The sequence below is a fragment of the Hypomesus nipponensis genome, chromosome 22, assembly GCF_054491055.1.
Source record: "Hypomesus nipponensis isolate SF chromosome 22, ASM5449105v1, whole genome shotgun sequence".
NCBI lineage: Eukaryota > Metazoa > Chordata > Actinopteri > Osmeriformes > Osmeridae > Hypomesus > Hypomesus nipponensis.
Window position 1 is genome coordinate 6308791 of NC_140382.1, and position 22908 is coordinate 6331698.

General features: G+C 50.2%; 1 protein-coding gene across 2 annotated transcripts; it reads right to left on the reverse strand.

Moving 5' to 3' along the window:
- Positions 1-1916: 1916 nt before the first annotated feature.
- pisd (phosphatidylserine decarboxylase) lies at positions 1917-22856 on the reverse strand. 2 transcript variants are annotated; one of them, XM_084686471.1, is made up of 11 exons: positions 22785-22856; positions 22047-22117; positions 21390-21565; positions 16296-16953; positions 9943-10108; positions 6750-6986; positions 6403-6544; positions 5441-5590; positions 5035-5195; positions 3207-3449; positions 1917-3170 (listed from the first exon to the last, which is right to left on the reverse strand). In XM_084686471.1, exons 2-10 carry the CDS (start codon positions 22064-22066, stop codon positions 3225-3227), a joined length of 1935 nt encoding a protein of 644 aa, XP_084542597.1. In that variant the 5' UTR covers positions 22067-22117; positions 22785-22856; the 3' UTR covers positions 1917-3170; positions 3207-3224. The 2 variants fall into 2 exon arrangements, with proteins under 2 accessions (XP_084542597.1, XP_084542598.1); XM_084686472.1 differs by lacking the exons at positions 21390-21565; positions 22047-22117; positions 22785-22856 and having other exon boundaries at positions 1917-3146; positions 3195-3449; positions 16493-16675.
- Between the last annotated feature and the right edge of the window lie 52 nt (positions 22857-22908).

Sequence of the window (22908 nt, forward strand, 5' to 3'; positions counted from 1 at the left end):
AACACTGCTATCTGTGTGCCTCCCTCCCTCCTTCCCTCCCTCCCCTCCCTCCCTCCCTCAGAGGACGGGGAGGCTGGACTTCCTGTTCCACTGACTCCTCAGGGAACTATGTCTCCAATGCCTGAATCACAGAGGTGTGTTCACAGCTTCCATGGAAAAGTACATTCCCATGACCATGGAGTTATGTACTATAGCTTTCCATAGCACACAACTAAAAAACAAACAAGGTATAATTAGCTTAGTTAAATTAAACTTTGTATTCTCTTGGGATTTTTGTAAGCACCCAATCAACAGAAAACTGGCTCATGTGGAAAAGTCAAACGTATACAGGGTTCTGCAGCTAATACCCCACAGGCTAGTGTGTGGACTTAAAAAGAACATTGCTTCTGTTCTGTCTCACTGATCCTTCACTGACCCATCTCTCTGAATAGAGGTCAGAGCAATACCCTGCCTCAACCAGCAGGGGGAGGCGGTAGGTTAAAATACAAGGTAAAGATACAAGGAGACACATTGGTCCTGTCTGAATACTGTAGAAATGCTACATTTCAACCTGCTTTCCTCTCAACCCTTGAGAATCTCTGCTGTAGACAATCCACTCGCCCTTTTTCCTGCAAAGGATGCGAGGGAAGCATTTGAAGCGTATCAAAACGCAGCGGGGCTCTGGAGGTCCTGAAAAGGGGTCAGGCTCAGACCTGATATGGGTCAGGCTCAGACCTGATATGGGTCAGGCTCAGACCTGATATGGGTCAGGCTCAGACCTGATATGGGTCAGGCTCAGACCTGATATGGGTCAGGCTCAGACCTGGCCCTCCTCTGTTTAGACATGACTGTTCCAGGGTCAGTCCCAAAAGGGAACAGCTCCCTCATCCCAGAATGATGAGTAGGAGGCTGTTTGAACAGAAATGACTGTGTCGCTCCCCTCCGCATGTACCATACAAGTCCTAGATATATCAGCACAGGGGTTTAGGTTTCCAGAGCAGCTCTAATCCCATCATGTGTGAAGTACATCTTTTCTCTGCCCTGTGGACAGACACACGGACACCCACACACACAATTTTATTTTTTAAGAATACGCAAAAATTTATTAATGACATGTTTTTTGCTTCCTTTTTTTCTTTCAAACTACTTTGAGATTAAAATCTATGCAGTGTAGAATGAGTCACATGATTCAAGTATATTACAATGGACATAGAAAAACAAGTGTGCAACAGGGCTGTTGCTAGGAGACATCCTCCTGGTGTTTGGTTTCTGTGGCAAAGTAGTCAGGGGTGTTTTGGTGAAACCAACTTTTGGTTACACCAACGGATAAATGACCCCCTTGACCCCAAATCCTCCTAACCCAGCCCACATACTGTATTCACCGTTCGGCCAGAGGTCAAAGTTCAAAATTGTGAGTTCCTTTTAGAATAAGTCAGAGCGTGAAGTGTCCTCTCCTAAGACGCTCCAGCAGTGAAGCTGAACAGCAACACAACGAGAACGCAGTGAAGACAAGTCAACACCTTTAACAACCAAAAACAATCCATAAAAAAAAGAAAAGAAAGACAATTGAAAATACAATAACCCAAAAATAAATTTTTGGCACTACTAGAAGAACAAAACATAAAAAGTACAAAATAAACCGTAGTACAGAAGAAGATCGTAGCTGTAATGATCTGAGCCCTGGGTATTGGTGACCTGGGAAAGCTTCACAATAATCAGCTACTCCTCTTTCAGGCTGGAACACCATTGGCCCATCAGGTTTAAAGGGATGATTCTAGATCAGAAGCCCCGCCCACTGGATGGAAGAATGGAGGGCTCCCTCCAGTGCCATGTTTCCCCTAACTGCTGACTCCACTGTGTGGGCTGGCTGGCTGGCACGCCTGTATTTTAGTCATTGCCAAGGTAGTTGGGGGGGGGGGGGGGGGGGGGGGGCGGGGGGGCGGGGGGAGATCAGCTCTAAAGGTCAGGCAGGAATTATGCAGGAGACAAATAGGGCAGGCTTTACTCTCAATGGGTTGGATTGGTAAACACACGTCATCATCGTCATTACTAGCATCATCAATCACCACAGAAACGGCTGCCCCTGACTCACTAAGTCATCGTCGACCTCCTCCTCGTCCGCTAAAACAAAGGAACCTCAGGTCTATTTCAATACTTTGCAGTAGCTGATGCCCGTGTGGGGCTCGGGTGCGCTGGATGGCTGGGACGACACACCCTGGCAGCTCTACGGAACGTTAGGTCATGACAGGGTTAGTAGCACCTCAGGGTCAAGGTGGGCTAAGACCATGCATGGCTGAGAGATCAAACAGCACATTACTGGACAGTCCCTCTCCTCTCATCTTCCTCCTCCACCTGCTGTAGCCCCTCTGTCTAGGTGAGGGAGTCCTCAAATAGAGCTCCTTCAGGTTGGGGTGGGGGGTAGTGGAGGGTGGGTGAGTAGGGGGGGGGGGGGGGGTTGGGGGTGTGGAGTAAAAGCCAACTTGGATGGGGAAAGTGCGTGACAGACTGAGGAGAGGAGGAAGGCATTTCAGAGTTGAGGGAGACAATGATGGGTATATAAAGTCTCTGGTACATTCTTTCTTCATGGTGTGTGTGTGTGCGCGCGTGTGTGTGTGTGTGTCATCTCAAGTCTGAACATCTCCCCTGAGGGGGAGACCCCTGACAAAAAAGGCATTATGGGTAAATAACAAAATAACAAAAATAAAAAGCTATGTGTTAGTTTTCATGATGAACCTAGTTGCTGTGAGTTTGAACGTTGTCATGTCAGTCTATGTACAGCGCGTCCTTTGCAGTTGAAAGTACAACTGAAAGAATGTGATAGCGACTGAAACCCCCCTGCAGATGAACGGAGATGTCCAACCGACGTGGTGATAGCACGCGAGCGTGTGTCTGCTTGGAGCGAGTCATCAGTGTACGCGTGTGTCTATTGCGAGCAACTCAGTGTTGATGTGTGTGTGCAAATGAGTCAGTGGTGATGCATGTGTGTGTGTGTGTGTGTGCGCGTGTGAGCATCACGACACGTCCTCTTCCTCGCCCTGTGGTACGAGGCGTGCGAGTCCGCATGGGTTTGTCGCCGGTGTGCAAGTCCACAGCTCGTCAGACGCGCCGACAGTCAGTCCATCCTCGCGGTAGACGACACGCGCGGCCGGCGCGGCCCCCTGCGCGAGGCCCTGCGCGAGGCCCTGGGCGAGGCCCTGGGCGAGGCCCTGCGCGAGGCCCTGCGCGAGGCCCTGGGCGAGGCCTGGTCACATGGAGCCCAGGGGCTCGCCGTAGCGGATCTTCTGGCCCGCCTTCAGGTTGAAGGTGAAGTCCCTTGGGGCCTCGAAGAGCAACACGATGGTGGAGCCCAGGTTGAACTCGCCCAGGTGCTCGCCCTTCCTCATGGCCACGCCCTCGCGGTTGTTGTTGGAGATGTAGCTGAAGTCGTTGTAGGAGCCTTTGCTGTAGCGGGGGGCGTTGGTGCGCAGCTCCTGCGGGGGGAGGAGACATTTAGGGTCAATACTTTGATCCTTCAGGAGAGAGGTCTCCGCGTGAACCCACGGCTGTAGCCTTAGCGGCATGCAACCCATGATAGGGCGCAGACAGTATTATGGGATGGAGGGGGACAGTGTGAGGAGGATTAGATGAGCGGCAGCGTTCGCGAATGAGGTCGCGTCCTGTCACGCCGACAACAGACGGCTCGCACTGCCATGCTTGAACACCACATCGGCGGTGGTGTGCGCATGTGCGAGCAGGTGATCCACCTTCCCAGGGTTTGACTCTCTCACCTAGCAACCCACATGGTTGTTTTAACCATGGCAACCGTAACACACTCGCTGATCACCTAACAACAAGGTCAACATCAAACCAGCAAACACAAGTGGCAACAGCTGCAGCTATTCATGACAGGGAGACCAGGAGCCATTTCAAGGTTCCCACACCTTCTTAAACATCCAAATTCGAGGACTTTTCAAGCACTTTCCAAACCCAGTTCTCTCAGATTCAAGGACCCAGCGCGGCATCGTTTGAGACACAGATCAAGGATAATTACTGTTACGGCGCTGAGAATCTTTATAATGAGATCTAGCACGCTTTACTGAAGACCACAGACGATGAAAAGGCTTGAATGTTTGATCGTTTCTCCATTGTGCTGCAACAGCGATGAGCGATGACATGGTCTCTTACCTTCTTCTGCACAGCACTTCCTATTTCTATTCTTGCACAAAATCAATTCAAGAACTTCTATTTATGTTTATTTTCCAAAAATAAGGAAATGACCTCGGACTGATCTGGTACAACAGGATGTAGATCAGGTGGGAAGAGATTAAGACCACTTTCTCTCCTCCTCCACTCTCTCTCTCTCCCACTTTCTTAAATTAGCCTAAACCAGCAGTTCTTAAGCCTGTCCTCAGGAAACCCCTGTCCTGCATGTTTGAGATGTTTCCCTGCTCCAACACACCTGATTCAAATGAATGGGTCGTTATCCAGCTCTGCAGAAGCCTGGTAACGAACATGCATTTGAATCAGGTGTGTTGGAGCCCAGAAACATCTAAAACATGCAGGACAGGGGGTCCCTGTGAGGACCAGGGTTAAGAACCACTGGCCTAAACATACTCTCTCCCTTCCACCTGTCCCCCCGTCCCCCACACTCCCTCTCCGCCAATCAGATGGGAGTTAAGTAGCGTCTGTCCCATCTCTCCTCTCCTCTGTCTCCTCCCCCCTCGTCATGCGTCATGAGAGCAATGAGCTTGGCCTTGGACCCTAAGCCCAGCAGGTGATCTCTCCCTCCTCTAGATAACTCTGAAACAGGCTTATTACTTAGGCATGATCCTACTAAAGTGACTATACATACCCCCACAGTACCTTTGTACAAGAAGTATATATGTCAATGATGTGTCAAAGCTTAGTACTGATGGTATCTACTTATCCATGGACTCTCGCCACGTAACTAGGATCCCAACAAAAACTAAACCACACAAATCCTATAGTGGACTACAACAAGTGAGTGTGCCTGCGCGTGTGTGTGTGTGTGCGTGTGAGAGAGAGAGACAGCAGGGGAAAGTGTGTGTTCCTCACCTTGTCAAAGTAGATGCGTATGGACCCTACATTGGTGGCGCCCACCGCGGTGAGAGAGAAGAAGCCGTGGGTCCACTCCCCGCTCAGAACCACCCGCTCGTTGTGACAGAACAGCTCCTTGATCCAGCGAGCCACGCCCGGGTTCACTGACATCAGAGAGCCTGCAGAGGCAGGGGCGGTGGGGCATGTGAGTGTTTGGGTAGTGACACACACACACACAAGTTTCATTTTTATAAATATATGCACGCGTGTTGTCTTCATAGTATCACATGTAAAGCGACTTGGAGTATTAGAAAAGCGCGATAAAAAAACGAATTATTATTATTATTATTATTATTATTATAGTGTGCAGTGATCATGGAAGTGTGTGTGGTTGTGCAGTGTAGCCTCCACAGTGCGTACAGACCAGGGAAGTGGCGTCGGTGGGCCACCGTCCAGTCTGTGGGGGAGTGGAAGCAGTGATAGTCTCCAGGCGCCAGGTACACCACACAGTGGAAGAGCTCGTTCCCCTCCTTCGTCACCAGCAGGTCCTGGAACGAGCTGGCGTCGTCCTCGTCTGGACACACACACACACACACACACACGGATCGATTCATTATTTGATGGATTGATAGATGTTGTGCGGTAGACGGCTCATGCACCCTCACAGTGCAGTGTATAAAACGTATCATTCTTAAATCGTTGTAGACGTATACATTAGGATGTGCGTATGAGATAGAGGAGAGAGAGAGAGTATTAGATAGAGGAGAGAAGACAGAGAGTATTAGATAGGAGACAGAGAGTATTAGATAGAGGAGAGAAGACAGAGAGTATTAGATAGAGAAGAGAAGACAGAGAGTATTAGATAGAGGAGAGAGGAGAGAGAGTATTAGATAGAGGAGAGAGTTTTAGAAAGAGGAGACAGAGAGTATTAGATAGAGGAGACAGAGAGTATTAGATAGAGGAGAGAGAGTATTAGATAGAGGAGAGAGTTTTAGAAAGAGGAGACAGAGAGTATTAGATAGAGGAGACAGAGAGTATTAGATAGAGAGAGTATTAGATAGAGGAGAGAGTTTTAGAAAGAGGAGACAGAGAGTATTAGATAGGAGACAGAGAGTATTAGATAGAGGAGAGAGAGAGAGTATTAGATAGAGGAGAGAGGAGAGAGAGCATTAGATAGAGAGAGTATTAGATAGAGGAGACAGAGAGTATTAGATAGAGGAGAGAGAGAGTATTAGATAGAGGAGAGAGAGAGTATTAGATAGAGAGAGAGAGAGTATTAGATAGAGAGAGAGAGAGAGTATTAGATAGAGAGAGTATTAGATAGAGGAAAGAGAGAGTATTAGATAGAGGAGAGAGAGAGTATTAGATAGAGAGAGAGATACTGACTTCTGGTGGCGTCTACGAGACTCTCCGCCCAGGTGTGTGGGCCCAGGAAGGTCTCCAGAGAGTAGGTCACCCCCTTCACCTGCTCCACCTCGCAGTTACGCACCCGCCCAAAGTGCAGGATCTTGCCATCTGCCGGGCTGATCTGTGGTTGAAAACAAACGCGCCTGGGGGTAAATGCACACAGTCCGACCCCCTCTCGCTGACACGAAAACGGCTGAATCGCGTTTTGAATCAAACCCTCATCCCCGGTATGGGAAAGAAATGAAGAGCACCCTAGCAAACATCTCCACAGACCCCCCGTCCCCACCCCGTCCCCACCCCGCGGTCCCCCTCCACCCCGGTCTCACCACGCAGTGCGAGTCGCAGACGGGCCGGGCCTGGGGCTTGAGCTTGCGCCTGAAGAACTCGCCCAGGTTGCGGTAGTGGTGCAGGTCCTCCACGGCCGCCTCCTGCATGTTGACGCCGAACGTCCAGATGTACAGGCTGTACACCGGCTTCCTCAGCCAGGTGGGCAGCTCCACCTGGTTCAGGCGGCCCCAGGCGCGCGACAGCAGCCGCGTGGGGATGGTCTTATACAGACCCACCTGCAGGCGGGGAGGGGGGGGAAACAGAAGGGGTCAGCACAGCACAGCGGCAGGGGCCAGCGTTGGCCACAGCGGCTGTCCGCGAAAGACATACAACGTCATAGATAACAGGGACAGACGCAGGGATAGGGGTCGTGGATTTGCTCCGTGGAGATTCTCCGCGGAAATATCGGGGTCATTAAACGGGTCCGTAAGGGGAGGGAGAGAAAGGCTGGCAGGCTGGTTAATTATATTGGAAACAGACTGATCAATGTTGAATCAGCTTTGGACTGATAGAGGAGGAGGAGGGGGGGAAGAGAGAGAGAGAGAGAGAGAGAGAGAGAGGGTCTGAAGTCCCTTCAGGGGGGATGAGCAGAGCAGATATGAGGATGCAGGAGGAGAGGAAGAGGGAAGGGGGGCGAGAGAGGGAGCGAGAGAGAAAGCTGTGCTATCAAGCCATGCACACGCGTGGGGGGGGGGGGGGGGGGGGGGGGGGTTCGTAGCACATCAAAGTCAAAGCGTCAAACTGTCTCAGTTTCAGTTCTAATGAAATCCCGTACTTCCTGCTAGGACCCGCAGGGAGGGTCGGGTAATGGAAGTAAAAGATTGACGGCTACAGCAGTAATTAAAACTACAGCGAGATATCTCGTCAGCAAACGGCTTTAGCCTCTGGAAGGTTCTCCAGGTAGCGCCCGCCCGCGTGTTGCCAGAGCGCACACCCACACCCGAGGTCAACCCAAAACGGCGAGCGTTGGACGGCCACGCCTCCAGGCCTCGTCACAGCAGGACGCGGCCGCCTGGCTCCTGGCTCTGACGGAGCCCAGGTGACCGCAGCCCACACGTCACAGCGCTGCCAACGCTGAAGACCGTGACATATCGCTCACCCGGATCACTCACCCAGATCGCTGGCCATTTAAGTAGCCGCATGGCAAACGTCGCAGCCGAGAGAAGCTCATTGGACACCCGTTCGGTCGCACGGTCCCTCTGAACAGACACGAGGTGGAGCCCAGCTGGAGGTTCCTGCGCTGGGGGTCGAGCTGGCCCCAGCTCCTCTGGCACCACTTCCCTCGGCCCCGCCACAGACCAACAGAGCCGGCGGAGCTCAGAACACGACCAGTCAGAGGTGTGTGTGCGAGTGTGTGCTGCTGCTACTGCTGCTGCTACTGCTGCTGCTACTGCCCATGATGAAGATGACGACGGCCTGTGCCAGCACCTGTAACCAGCCAGCTTAGTGGACTGGGACTGCGTTTCTAACCCCCGGAGCTCCAGATGGTGTGCACTTGATTCGTGGCGCTGCTCACTGCTGTGAATGGCCTCTGCTTAAGTGGATTAGGCAGCTCCCCCCGGCAGCTGACAGCGCGCGGGGAGGGGAGGGAACGATGACTCGATAGCTTTCAGCTCCTTCGTTTTTAGTCCTGCAGGAGGAGCGTCGCTCGCTCGCTCGCTAGCTGGCCCACAGGCCTCTCGGAGGTCGCCGTGCCCCGTTTAATCGACACTGGTTAATAGCTGGTGCTGCGGCCATGCCAGTCAGCAGTTCAGACTTATCGCCGTAATAGTGCGCTTCAGCGGAGGCCAGCTTCGGGCCTGACGGAGGAGGAGAGGGGGGGCTCTGACCCACGGGGGGCCTGCGGGGGGGCGGGGCCCTACCGAGGAGGACGCAGAACGCAACGACGTGAACTAACGCAGAGCTGCCCGACTGTAACTGATATGACCTCTGAGATGCATGATCGACCAATGGCAGTGTCGAGTAGAGATGGGGGGGGGGGGAGGAGGCGGGCAGAGAGGAGAGGAGAAGAGAGCAGAGAGGAGCAAAAGAGAAAAAAAGAGGAGAGCCCAGCAGAGCAGAAGGGCAGGGCAGAGCTGAAGGTGGAGGGTTCAGTATTATCAATCTGCGTAGATGTTGGGATTAGAAATCATCAAGCTGATCAGAGCTCAGCCGGTCAGCAATCTGTCAACAAACAAAGCAGCGGAGGGAGAGGGGGAGAGAGAGAGACAGACAGAGACAGAGACAGAGAGAGAGAGAGAGAGAGAGAGAGAGAGAGAGAGAGAGAGGGGGGGGGGGGGAGGGAGGAAAAACTCTGGGGGGAAAAGTGGGGATCCATCTTCAGCAGAACATTAGAGCAGAGCTGCCGGATGTGGGGGGACGGGGGACGAGGTGGACAAGGAGAGGGGAGGGGAGTGGCAGGCGGCAGCCGGGTCCATGCATATATTGATTCCACATCAGGACAGGAGAACAAACGTTTGTTTAATGAAGGTTAGAGGTCTAAAGACAGTGGAGGTGGGGAGGGAGGAGGAGGAGGGGGGCCTGTGGACTGAGGTGCCCTCAGTCCCCTCAACCCCACCAGGACACAAGGCATTCCTCTGTGCTGTAGTCTGTGTGTGTGTTTGTGTGTGTGTCCAACACAAAGGGCCTTTGATGGCCGGTGGACACCAGAGCAGTGTGCCCGTATGTGACCAGCCATCTGGGGCTCCACAGCGGGGCTGCCCACTGGAGCGTCACACACACACACACACACACACACACAATACGACACTGCAGGGACAGGAAGTACGGGATATGAACCGGGTGAGGTTAGATCAACACCTGACACAATAAGCAGCAGAACCAAACGGGAGTTGGTGCCTCTGGATGCTGAGATCAAAACCCTTCCAGAGATGCAGAGAAACATCCAATACACAGACACACACATGCATCCATCCACACGCGCACAAACAGAAAACACACAGATACGATCTGTATACGCACACATAGCCACAAACATAAATACATATACCCCCCCCCTCCACACACACACAGATACTGTGCCTATATAAACACACACACACAGATACTGTGCCTATATAAACACACACACACACACAGTGCCTATATAAACACACACACACACACACACACAGTGCCTATATAAACACACACACACACACAGTGCCTATATAAACACACACACACACACACTCTCACACACAGGATACTTACTCGGGAGGTGGGTCTCCAGCCCACCTTGGCCAGGGGTTTGAGAGCGCTGAGGGGCAGGACATAGTAGAGGAAGGAGAGCGGCCACGAGCGCAGCCGCAGGGCGGGCCGGGACATGCAGCTCAGCTGACCCAAGCGCCGCCGCAAGGCCAACTGGGGGAACTGTAACCTGCGCACCACAGGACAGCGCGTTGGCACGGGAACGACCGCGTTCACACACACACACACAGACAGACGCCCAAGGTGTGGGCGCATGGGGGCACGTGCACACAAACGCAAACAAATGCACGACAGTAACGATGACTACTCTGAAAGGCTATTCTTTCTGAAATTCTCACCAACACACACGCTCACAAATAAAAATGACCAACTCTGCACATTCTTATACCCACGCACGCGAGGCAACACAATAGCAGTACACAAAGACAAGAATAGGGCCCATGTATAATGGTACAGCACTGTGTTATATCACCTCACATACAGTACCTCCACACACTCCGTCTGTTCCCTAAAAACAGTCACACACACACACACACACACACTAACACACACAAACCACCACCCACAGTCTATTCCCCAATGGGAGTACCACACACACACACACGGTAGTACATCTCAACCGCCTGTCTAAAAGCATCGTTATTTTCCTCAAAACTCCTCCTCCATGAATATTTCATGTTGTATCCAGAAGCTTCTCAGGTTCCATCTGCTCCCCGGCGGTCAGGCAGGCAGGAGATGCACACGAGCACTGCAGACTCTCAGTATCCACAACACCCTGCACTGCCCTCTCCCTACACTAGCACTGCAGGCTCTCAGTATCCACAACACCCTGCACTGCCCTCTCCCTACACTAGCACTGCAGGCTCTCAGTATCCACAACACCCTGCACTGCCCTCTCCCTACACTAGCACTGCAGGCTCTCAGTATCCACAACACCCTGCACTGCCCTCTCCCTACACTAGCACTGCAGGCTCTCAGTATCCACAACACCCTGCACTGCCCTCTCCCTACACTAGCACTGCAGGCTCTCAGTATCCACAACACCCTGCACTGCCCTCTCCCTACACTAGCACTGCAGGCTCTCAGTATCCACAACACCCTGCACTGCCCTCTCCCTACACTAGCACTGCAGGCTTGGGTCAGCCACATTCAAGTGGGCCTGACACGGTCTTTCTGCTGGGAAAATGTGTGTCTATGGTGCAGACAAGTGTGTGTGTGTGTGTGTGTGTGAGAGAGAGGATGGCATGGGGAATTATAGGAGAACCACAGAGACTAAACCACAAAGGTTTCTTTGATGAATTCTTAGATTCATTTTTTAACTGCACTTTGATCACTGTTTTTCAGTTCTTATTGTGTTGTTGTGCTTGTAATGTGTGTGCGTGTGTAATGTGTGTGCGTGTGTTCTGCATTTGTTTTCTGCGTGTTCTTTGCCGTTTCATTTCAAACTCTTTGCAATCTTGTATCGTCTGTGTGTCTGTTTTGTGTGGGCGTGCATGTGTTGATCACCTTTGCGTAGCCTTGGTTACAAGTTAACATGACTAATATCTTTGGACTCATGTTCAACAACACTGCACGCTGACTGCCTGACTGCCGGGAAGCCAGGGACCAGGCCAGGCTCTGCTCTGCATCGGCTGGTACTCAGGGCCTCCCCTCAGTCCCTCAAGGAGGACACAGGGCTTCCTGGATCCACCACGGACCTCAAACACCCAGAAGATGTCCCTTATGTAAAAGGAAGCCTCTCAAACAGTGGATGTCATGAGGGGATGGAAGCTGCGTCGAGGAGCATGCAGGTCATGGCTGCCAACACGCCATCAGCTATATGGTCCAGAGCTCTCCCAAAAGCACGGCTGTGCAACTCAGCACAAAAACGGACTGACACGCCATGTTAACCCAGCACACATCTGTTCCAGTGTGGCTGACTGCGTTGTCGAAGGCCGAGGCTGTAATTCACCGGGGTTCTTACAGGCCGTTTTGCCCAGGCTATTTCACTGCGTGGTTAGCCAGGCCTGAGTGCTTGTGTTGTGCTGCGCCGTACAACAGCAGGAAGTAGGGCAGCATTGATGCCGGGGAGGGAGGGAGGGAGGGAGGGAGGGAGGGAGAGGGAGGGCTCTGCAGCAGTCTGGAGGAAGTCTACTGGCTTGGTGTCATGGAGGCTGCCGGAGTGGACCACACTGAGACAGGCATAGACTAGATTGGTAAATGGGACTGGACCTGACAATGACTGGACTGGTCTATGGACTGGACACAGAGTGAAGTGGACCAGGACTGGCATAGACTGGACTGGATTGTAGCTCCAGGAGGGAGGGCAGTAGCCTGTTCAAGCTAGATTAGCTTTAATGGGTCAGAGAGGGATGTAGGTCATGTTTGGCTGTGGAAGTGATGAGGCGGCACCTTCCTCCTCTCCAGCCCAGACCGGACTTCTGGCTCGGGGCTATCTATAGGGCTAAGACCTGTCCTGTCCAATCAGGCTAAGAGGCAGGTTTGGGCATTATACTCTCACACCTTGGACACCGACACCCTGTCCCCCACACACACACACACAGTCTCTTACACACGCCTTCAGCAAACACAAGTACACAGCTGTAACACTAACATATACCCCTTCCGCAAAGACACAAACCTAATACAAACACACACACACCTTTGCCAGTGACAGACAGTTCACTGGACATCAACAAACAGTAACATTGCTATGTGAAGTAGTGCTGCAAGTGTGTTCATATGTTTGATGCTTAGAACAGCACATAATCCTACACGGCAGTGTTCCACAAAACAGACAATTGGTAACGCTATGTATAATATCAAACATAACAAGTTGGGCTTACAGTGGATCAGGGTCAACACTGAGTGTGGCCATATCAAGTCCCATATCATTAGTGATTTGTTTTGCCTTGCTGGGCGGCAAAATTTGATCAGAATCAGGGTTTCTCACAGAATTGACTGTGGCAGGGAGGTACATACCTAATATATACAGATCAAAAACCCGATTAGTGGAGAAGAGTAGAAAAAGCAGAATGTATAAATACAATTTTAAAGTCAAATACTAAAAAGTGAAACATAGAGCTAAACAATGTAGATATTAAATAGACATAAAATATAGAATATGAAATGTTACACGATGAAATCGGGAATCCATGTCAGAGTCTGCTAAAAGGGACTGAATGGGAATGTGGAAGAGCTTCACAAAGAGTGAGAGAGTGTCCAGCTGGAGCCAGGTCACTGTCACTGAAGCAGCTGGATGACAGCCATTCACAGGAGCAACAAGGGCATATTGTGTACACACACACACTTTCTACCATGTGTCGTGGCCAGGCAGTGAGTCTGTTGAATATAAATCTACTGGCTTCAACAACAGCCCATTTACAGTGACTGATGTGAAGTGTGAAATAATGTAATAGCTAAGCACTCTCGCACGGTTAAGGTAGCTTGACAACAGATCACATGAACACAACTCTTTCCTGGCCATCATCTAATTATGACTGTCATTTACCAACCCTATAAGGAGACACTGCTATGAGACACCTGCGAGGATGACAACATCAACATTTGTCAATCAGCCATTCTATGGATGAATGGACGGACGGGAGACGAGCGACATGAAACAGCAACTTGAAGTGCACACAAGCACGCTCCTGGACTAGCTTTGACATCGTGAAGGCTTTTACCACTTACTTAACTGGCAGTTGAAGACAAACCTCAAGTGCAGACATTAATGCATTTAGGAAACTGGAGAACGCCGTAGCCAGCAGCCAGGCCGGCACCCATGGGCGGTAGGAGGGTCGGGCTGTGGCCTAGTGGCCAGCAGCCAGGCCGGCACCCATGGGCGGTAGGAGGGTCCGGCTGTGCCCTAGTGGCCAGCTGCTAGGCCGGCCCCCATGGGCGGTAGGAGGGTCGGGCTGTGCCCTAGTGGCCAGCAGCCAGGGCGGCACCCATGGGCGGTAGGAGGGTCGGGCTGTGCCCTAGTGGCCAGCAGCCAGGGCGGCACCCATGGGCGGTAGGAGGGTCCAGCTGGCGGTCCGGCTGTGCCCTAGTTTAGCGTGCAGCGTTTAACTAAACCACTTGCTCTTGCTCTAAACAGGACAGCTCCTTACCACCAGGTGCAGTAAGAGTGATCCAACATGCACACAGTACGTCACTGCCCAGAGAAATCATGATTATGGAATTACTACTCTGAGACTACATTATACTACGAGTCATTAGGACACTTGCCTTCAGGGGATAGCTCAATTCAAAAGAAAGTGGAGTTTACAAGCGACTACTAACCTATATAGAAAACGAGTTAATGCCAGACATTGCCAGTTTAGCCAGAAAACACTCCTAAGTTTACAATGAAACATGCAGAACATCAAAGACTACATCCTAAAGATGACAAAGGTTTCAAGCTCATTTCAGCTCATGGGTTTATAGAGTCTCTGCGCTTACAGGGTATCGGGTCTAGGCCTACTGGGGTTTACTGCAAAGTGACAACAGACAAAGTCTCAAGGCAGAAATGTGTACCGGTATATATATATATATTATGTAATACACACAGTATTTTTGCACACTGTGCAAATAAAAACCATTACAAAGTAAAGCATAAATGCTTTAAGAAATTCTAGGAATGACAAAACTAAAGAAAAATGTTCTCAACGTTGTTTTTTTACTGCCGCACAAATACAGACAATACTTGACAAATTCAAATATCTAAGACAACGTTCATGTAAAACTATTGTGTGCCGAAGACTTCTGCACCGTCCTGTACATGTTTGTGCACTTCCTTGAAGAAGGTCCTTTGCTCACTATCTCCCTCGTCTTCTCTTCACCAAACAGTAACACGCTCGCACAGCACCCCCCTTCCTTCCTCAATGCAGACACATATTGGCCAATCACTGGCTGCATAGCGTTCTCTCTTGGCCCACTCTCTTGCTTTCACACTCACGCACACACTCTCCATCTCTCTCTCGCTCTGTGCCTCTCACGCTCTCTGTCTGTTATTCTGTCTGTTACTCTCTCTCTGTCTCTCTCTCTCTCTCTCTCTCTCTCTCTCTCTCAATTTCTCTCTCTCTCTCAATATCTATTTTTGGAAGATCTCTTTTCATTCATCCTGCCACTAGCGCCTTACCCCCTCTCTCTATTTGTCAACTTCCTCAGACAGTATTAGTTCATTGGTTGAATAAACCTCTCTGTTCAGAGCTAACAGTACAGTGAGGGGCCCGCTAGCCGGAGCACCGGTGGACTACAGGACCGGCTAGCCAGTGTTCCAGTCAGACTGAGAATAGCTAGGCATTGTACCAGGAAGACTAGCTATCCAGTGTTCCAGTAAGACTACAGGACTGGCAACTAGTGTACCATTAAGACTGTGGGAGTAGCAAGTTATTGTTCCAGTAGGAGTAGCTAGTCAGTGTTGTAGTATGACTATTGCACTACTTAGCCAAATAGCTACAATGAGGGTAGCTGCCATTGGTCTGGTTGAGAGCTACCACAGTTGTTCAGTAGGTCTAACTGCGTAGGCCTATATCTGCGTAGGCCGGGCCGGTCCAAAGGTTGGAATGCCCACCCCCCCAACCTCACTACCCGACTGCCTGTTTGCCTGCCAGAAGCTTAGGGGCTTTACACTGCAATTAGGCCAAACACAGGCTTTGTGCTGCTCGCTAGAAGTGAGGGAGAGAGATGGAGAGAAAGAGAGAGAGGAGACAGAGAGAGAGAGAGAGAGAGAGAGAGAGAGAGAGAGAGAGAGAGGAGACAGAGAGAGAGAGAGAGAGAGAGAGAGAGAGAGAGAGAGAGAGAGAGAGAGAGAGAGAGAGAGAGAGAGAGAGAGAGAGAGAGAGAGAGAGAGAGAGAGAGAGAGAGAGAGAGAGAGAGAGAGAGAGAGAGAGAGAGAGAGAGAGAGAGAGAGAGGAGACAGAGAGAGGAGACAGAGACAGAGAGAGAGAGGAGACAGAGAGAGGAGACAGAGACAGAGAGAGAGAGGAGACAGAGACAGAGAGAGAGAGAGAGAAAAGAAATGAGGGAGGGAGAGAGCTGTGGACACAATATTCTTTGCTGCCGCTCCGCTACTGTCCCCCTGATCAACTAGCACACACAACAACAAAACACACACACACACACACACACACTACACAAAATGGTACAACACGATTCTCACGAGAGGACATTCTAATCCCCTCTATATCTCCATCCATCCCCTCTCTATCCATCCATCCCTCCTCTCTCTCCCTCGGCCTCTCACACAGATGTAAACAATGGCTGTTCCCGCTGTGCCCATTTGCCATGTACACGCCACACGCACAGCACACGCATTGGGGAAAGGCACTGTGGTCGCTCTCCCATTCTCTCACACTCGGGGTGGCGATGAGGACGATAAAGACGGACGGTACCTGAATCTGTTTCGGTGGCTGAGAGCAGAGGCTCCGCCGGCCCCGGGGCCACCTCCTCCTCCTCCTCCTCCTGCGCTGCCTCCCTGCAGCTCCCCTGCTCCTGCTGAGCTCTGAGGCCGGAGCCTGCGCGCATCAACCCTAACTCTGTGGAGATTGTAGCAAGACGGAGGGCTGTGCAAAGACCTGCAGCATCTCACCATTTCCCTGAGTTCCACGCCGCCCTCTGCACGCTCCTGCTCTGACACATGATCACCGGAGAGGACAAACACTCCGCGCGCTGCTGGGCTCCTGTCTCTTTCTCTCTCTCTCTCGCGCTGCTGTGCTGCGTGTGTGTGGGAGCGAGTGCGTAGCTGCTGCTGCTGCTGCTGCTTCTCTCCTTGCTGGACTGCTCTCTCTCTCTCTCTCGTGCGCTCGCTCGCTCCCTCGGCCGCTCTGGAGCCCTGCCCCCTCCGACGGGGCGGACGTGACGCAGCGCGGTTTCTAATCCTCTCGCTCCTCCTCCTCCTCCTCCTCCGCCTCCTCTTCTCTGTCGCTCTCACGGTCTGTGGGGCCCCCAGGGATGTGGGGGTCTTTTGTCCCGGGGATGGGTGGTGGTGGTGGTGGGGGGAGGTGTGACAGAAAATGGGGTGACTCTGGTGAACGCCACCGATCTGGCAGGCTGGTCAGAGACGACCAGGGGGGAGAGGAGGGGGGGGGGGGGGGGTATGGAACGAGGAGAGAAACATAATCCTGTCAGCTCTGCTGAGCGCCAGCTGTAGTCCTATAGCAGAGGACCACTGTGCACTGCGCACATTCGCTATTTGCACACTCTTCACTATGTACACACAAACAACATACTGAACTGGAAGGTTTACTGTTCAATGCTACAGTCGACTACTGTGTTGTCTACTATGTTATATTCATTTGACCATTGTTGTCGTCATCGTATTTTATGATGGTCTCTTTGGATGAAAGCATGTGCTGAATAAATGTAGTATAACGTGTAATGTCAGCGAGTTCAACTGACGATGAACTTGAACTTAGGTTTAAACTAGGTTTACTTAAACACTGCAATATAATAGAAGACAGCAGAGTATGGGGGTGAAGCCTCTCCCCAGCAGAACCCTGCTCCTGCGCTCAACCCCCACCAGGCTCAGGAACACTGTGGGGGGTAAGAGAGGCCTGAGACGGCCAGATGGGCCCTCTACTCATCCAACCAGACGACTAATTATGTCTAATAATTGCATCTGTTATAGAACAGTTCCTTAAGTCTGGATATAAACTGTGGACTATGGGAATAAAACACAAAATAAAATTAAAAATGAGATGGATGTCTATATTCTAGATAATTTTAGGGCTGTTCTTGAACGGAAATGTATATTGTCAAAGTGTATGTATCTACTAAATGACGTTGATGTATTGCAAGACAAAATATTTCACTGTGACTTCATATGTAAGCTTGTAGTCAGAACAGAATATTCTGGATACACTCTGGTATCCAAACTATAGTCTAATAAAGTCATGAGCACCTCAAAAACAAGAAACAGGAAATAATTTCCTGTCTAAACTGCTGATGCTTCCATGCCACCAAACATCTGAAGGCTAAAAGTTAACGGAACAACAAATTGTAAGAAAGAGTCTACTGAAACCAAATAAATTCAGCCCGAATTAGACAACTTTTGAATGAAGTATTATGGTTAGTTAGCTAAATGTAACAAATGAGAACTTCAGAAAACTTCTAAATGAATTTACGATGAAAAAAAAACGCCCTTTTACCTCATCAAGCCTGGTGAGTGGAGTCTGAAATGTTGGTTTATTTCTCTTTTGTCAATGAGAGGTGAGGGCTGCTGTTCCTGTTCCTGTCTCTGAGCTCACAGATGCTTCCTGCTCACAGGCCATTTAAACCCAGTGGGCAGGCAGACTATCACATGTCTGAGGCACAAAGACGTCTGGGTAAAACGTTATCACGCTGCGCCAAACAGTCCAAAAGTGACTCTTGGTGGGACCATTTTAGAAAGTCAATGGACTTGGTTCAAAGAGTGATCTCACAGGAGGATTGTGCACTCTCATAGGCCCTCCCTCTCCTCGACTACACTGCTGCTGAACACTTACTGAACCAGGTCTTCAACCTCGGCTTGATTAGCTCATCCCTCACAGGCAGACACACACTTTCTCTCAGCACAATATTGACATATTGACAAAAAAAAACGTCTAGTACCACTCAAGTAGTGTGAATCTACAACAAGAACACAGCAAATGTGGAGAGGTTAAGGCCGTGCATGATATGTCTGTTGAAATTGGGAATCATTTAATGAATTTCAAGTACTCAACGGAAGATATCTTAGAGTAAATAGCCCAATGGAAAGTGTATTTGCAACCACAAATATGCCAGACCTAAACTTCAGCAGGAACAATAGGGCTAGTTCTTCAAGGAATACATACACTGATTTGTGCTGTCTGCATGTGAATGTGTTTATGCGTCAGAGAGAGTGTGCAGGTCTCTTCTGTCACAGTGACCAGTGATGTTGTCTCTTTTGGTGTCCCCGAGGGTTCATTACCATTCTAGACTGTTCTCTGACCCGATTCAACCCCCCCATCCGTCCCCCACACAGAAAAAGCAGGGTTGAAGTGTGGTCACAGTGTGTATTTGTTTTTGTGTGTGGTCGTATAGACAGTGTGTGTTTGACAGAAAGATCGAGAAGTAGTGCATGCGTGAGTGTGTGGTGACAATATCCCAATGACAATGGGCCAGAGAGTGACTCGGAAAATGTGATAAAGGGCATGTTTACTAATGATGATGACATTCTGTTCAGTCACGGGGTTTAAGGACCCAGCAGGAGTGAGGCAGGCTCCACGTTGTATGTTTATCTTCACAAACCAACAAGCTGATAAAGCTAACACAGGGAAATTCCCCAATTCTAACCTGCAACGCTGGTCTTCCCACACAATGCGGAACCTCCCCACATCAATGTTCCATTGAACCCAGGGCGTATTGAGAGGCTGCGCACTGCAGCCCCCACAGTCGCACAAAACAGAGTTGCACAAAAGACAGGAATGTTTCACTGTACTGCCAACTCAATACTGGCCCCATTGTCCAGGGTCGACATTCAAGGCTACAGATGGTCCCGTTGCATAAGAACAAGGCTACCTCTGAGTAACTGAGTTGAATACACGTCAAAGTATTTGATGGAAAACAGTTCAGTACACACTTTCCGAATGCAAAACACAGCCCTGATACAGAAACGCTATTTCTCACCAGTCAAAACACTGTCAACAAGAGTGAAGGAGTGTAGACCGGAATGTCAAGTGATCCGCAGAGCGTACAGGAGTATTTTTACTGTAGAATCCTCTCAGGATGTTCCAGTGACCAGTCACGTGACCAGTCACATGACCAGTCACATGACGACTACAACAGCCGTCTAGAGGGTACATGGCACCATATTTAACCTTCAGAAGATGATAACAGGATGTGTTCAGATACAACGGACAGACACACAAAAACAAGATGGCGGTTCTCGGGGGGGGGGGGCGTGAAGACCCCAGATGACCTCTGTGATAGATCCAACTCCAGTTGTTTTGCAGACAAATCACTCCAGGTACAGGCTACACCTACAATAACCACACTGCTTTTATCAAGGCCTAAGATTTCTGCACATCAGTTTACTAAGGTCATACTGCATATGGCCCGTGTTGCAGTATAGTAGCAACAGTCAATAAACGAAGGCACACCATTAAATACAGCGGACAGTACTACCCCACACAGATTCTGTTATTTAGTCTATTACATTGCGACCTCATGATCAGTATTATGTACAATAGACGGAGGACCCTTGAGGGTTTAGGTTGAGTACAGTTCAATGGGCGTATATGAAGGCCCCTATGACATTGCTTGTAAAAAGGGCAAATAAATCAGATTTGTATTGTCAGGTTATACCCTCACATTCTTTTTCAAGAGGTTCATCTTCAATATCTAAGACTGTTGTAAATGTGACGTCTTAAAAAAAAACATCCAAAACATCAACTGCGTTAAATAGTAAACCAACAGAAAATTGACAGATGTTATTGTTTCTAAATAGTAGAGGTCACACTGGCTTTGTTGACAACGCCACAAGAAAATAAGAAGCCCACGCCAACCTTAGTCAGTGTCATTCACGAGGGTCACCAGTCCAACTGCATACACAGCGGTCACCTCACCCCACGCAGCAGAAATGTTCTCTCCCCCTGCCCCCTTATCCAAAACACACACTGGCCTACACACACACACCTCCTGGTGTAGTCAGGTCTATATTTGTCCAGCCAGACTCTCCAGCTGTTTGGTCACACTAGACTACAAGCAGAACTAATTACATGGCCCAGAGTGATTAATGAGTCTGGCTCCTGACCAGCATTTCCCCCGTGAAGACACACACACACCATGCACACACACACACACACACACACACACACACACACACACACACACACACACACACACACACACACACACACACACACACACACACACACACACACACACACACACTACAGCTGACAGGACTCCACCACCGATACACCAAGCTGTGCAGATCTCTGTCAGTCACAATCTTAATCACTACTGTCCCCTACTGGAGCCAGATTGAGCGGCCTTGTGGAGGCTGAGGCAAAGGACGTTGGCATATATGTCATACAAGGATACTGACAGACAGACAGACAGACAGACAGACAGACAGACAGGACAAACACATACTTGACAGACATACAGACAGACAGACAGACACACATACTGGACAGACCACCAAAAACCACCCCACATATGATCTCAGCATCCAGAGATTTCAAACAGCTTTTGAGCTTCAACGTTTTTTCAAAGAGGAATACGCGTGTTCAACGACCAGCTGGAGAGCCAGCAGCAGGCAGGTGGACCTGCGGTGAGCAGCACCCTCCCATCCCGCCCCTGAAAAGAACCCAACGCGTCACAGGGAAGAAAATCACAACAGATGGACGAGCTGAACGTCCCGTGGCCGGGCTGGTCAACGCCCTCGTGTGCCCGTTCCGGTGAGAACACGGCGAGCGGCCTGCACCGTGTTCCACACGCGGAACACTCCGGAGGCCTCCTGGACAATCCATTCTCCCTACCTGGGCTTCGTTGGCGAAGCGCGGCTCCACCTCGATGCCCAGCTTCTCTAACTCGCGGTCCCGGTAGCGGCCGTACTGGTCGTAGCCCACGTAGCCCCCGCCCGTGGCCAAAATCAGCGGGAGGGGCCTCAGGCGCGCCTGCAGCCCCAGGGAGGCGGGGCTGAAGCGCCGTCTCCCTGCCCAGACAGACAGAGCGTCGTCATGACCACACAGACACCTGGAGAAGCATGTTTAGGACACTGGTCTATCGCTACGAATGCCTCTGTGTTCCTGTCACACACAGGACCACCGGTGTGTGTTTGTTATCGTCAACTGAACTGCGCCCCAAATATTCACATAGTTGTGTGAGCCCATCAGTGATGTTTCTTTGTAAGAAAAAGTTAACCATGGTATTCTGCTTCCAACTTCAGTTGAACTAGGTGGGACTGCCCCCTTCTGACCACAGAGAGAAACTCTACGGCCTTGTTAACAGTGCAGTCCTGCAGTGTATTCACAGGACTCCCGGGCTCTATAACGACATTGTGTAGCAAGTCCTTCTTTACAGTCTCTGGTCTGAATGAATCTGGACCTTGTCTCTGAGTTTAGCTGCCCTAGATCTACCTTGAGGAGCCACACTGAGGATTGGGCCCTAGAGAGATCTTTGTAACGGCAACTCACCGCTGAATAGAGAACGCCATGGTCCCTGTTGACTCTGATGGATCGCCTGGGGTCTGAAGAATAGCAATCTACTGTAGTGACAAACACACACAAATGCACATTCGCACAAGCACACAGCAGCGGAAGACAGACAATAAATAGAACATGTCAAAGACTTCAGTATAATGTGATCTAGATATCAAATTAACTTGCTGGTTTCATCGAGCTGTCACAGCTGCAAGACCTGGTGATCGAACGGATCTGCTGGTATTAACTTAGCTACGCAAGCAGAATCAATCCAGAACACCGAACATTTTTCTGGTGAAAGTTTTGTCTTTCAGACCATATCATTGGCGGTTAGGATTTGACATTTCAACTCATCAGTCACGAGTGAACAGGAATGTCACAGATGCTACGGACCACTTCCTTGCCACTTGACAGTCATCACCGTCAAGTCCTAGCTGACTAAATTTGACTTAATCTTCCACGAACATGTTACTTGCCGTTAGCAGCTATTCTGTGTGACATTAGCTCATACTGACTTCCTCAAAGCCATGCCATTTTAATGAAGGGGAGACTAATGTAGCATATGGCGCATTAGTACTTTATATAAAATGACAACGGATGATAACTGACAGACTAACTACGTAGCTAACACCATGGACACTTTGGATATTTGATACTTTGAGAGACAGAACTGTTTGAATTTACTCTTGCAATGTATTCAATGTAATCGGTTTAGACACAGAAGCGAGTTACCTGCCAAATCTCCTCGCTGTTACTGGGAGCTGGTTATAACACACCTTTACTAAGGACGCTGCCATCTTGTGAATGTTTGTAAGGCTCGTATAGATAACCAATCAGAGCGTGTTGTCTTCAGGGA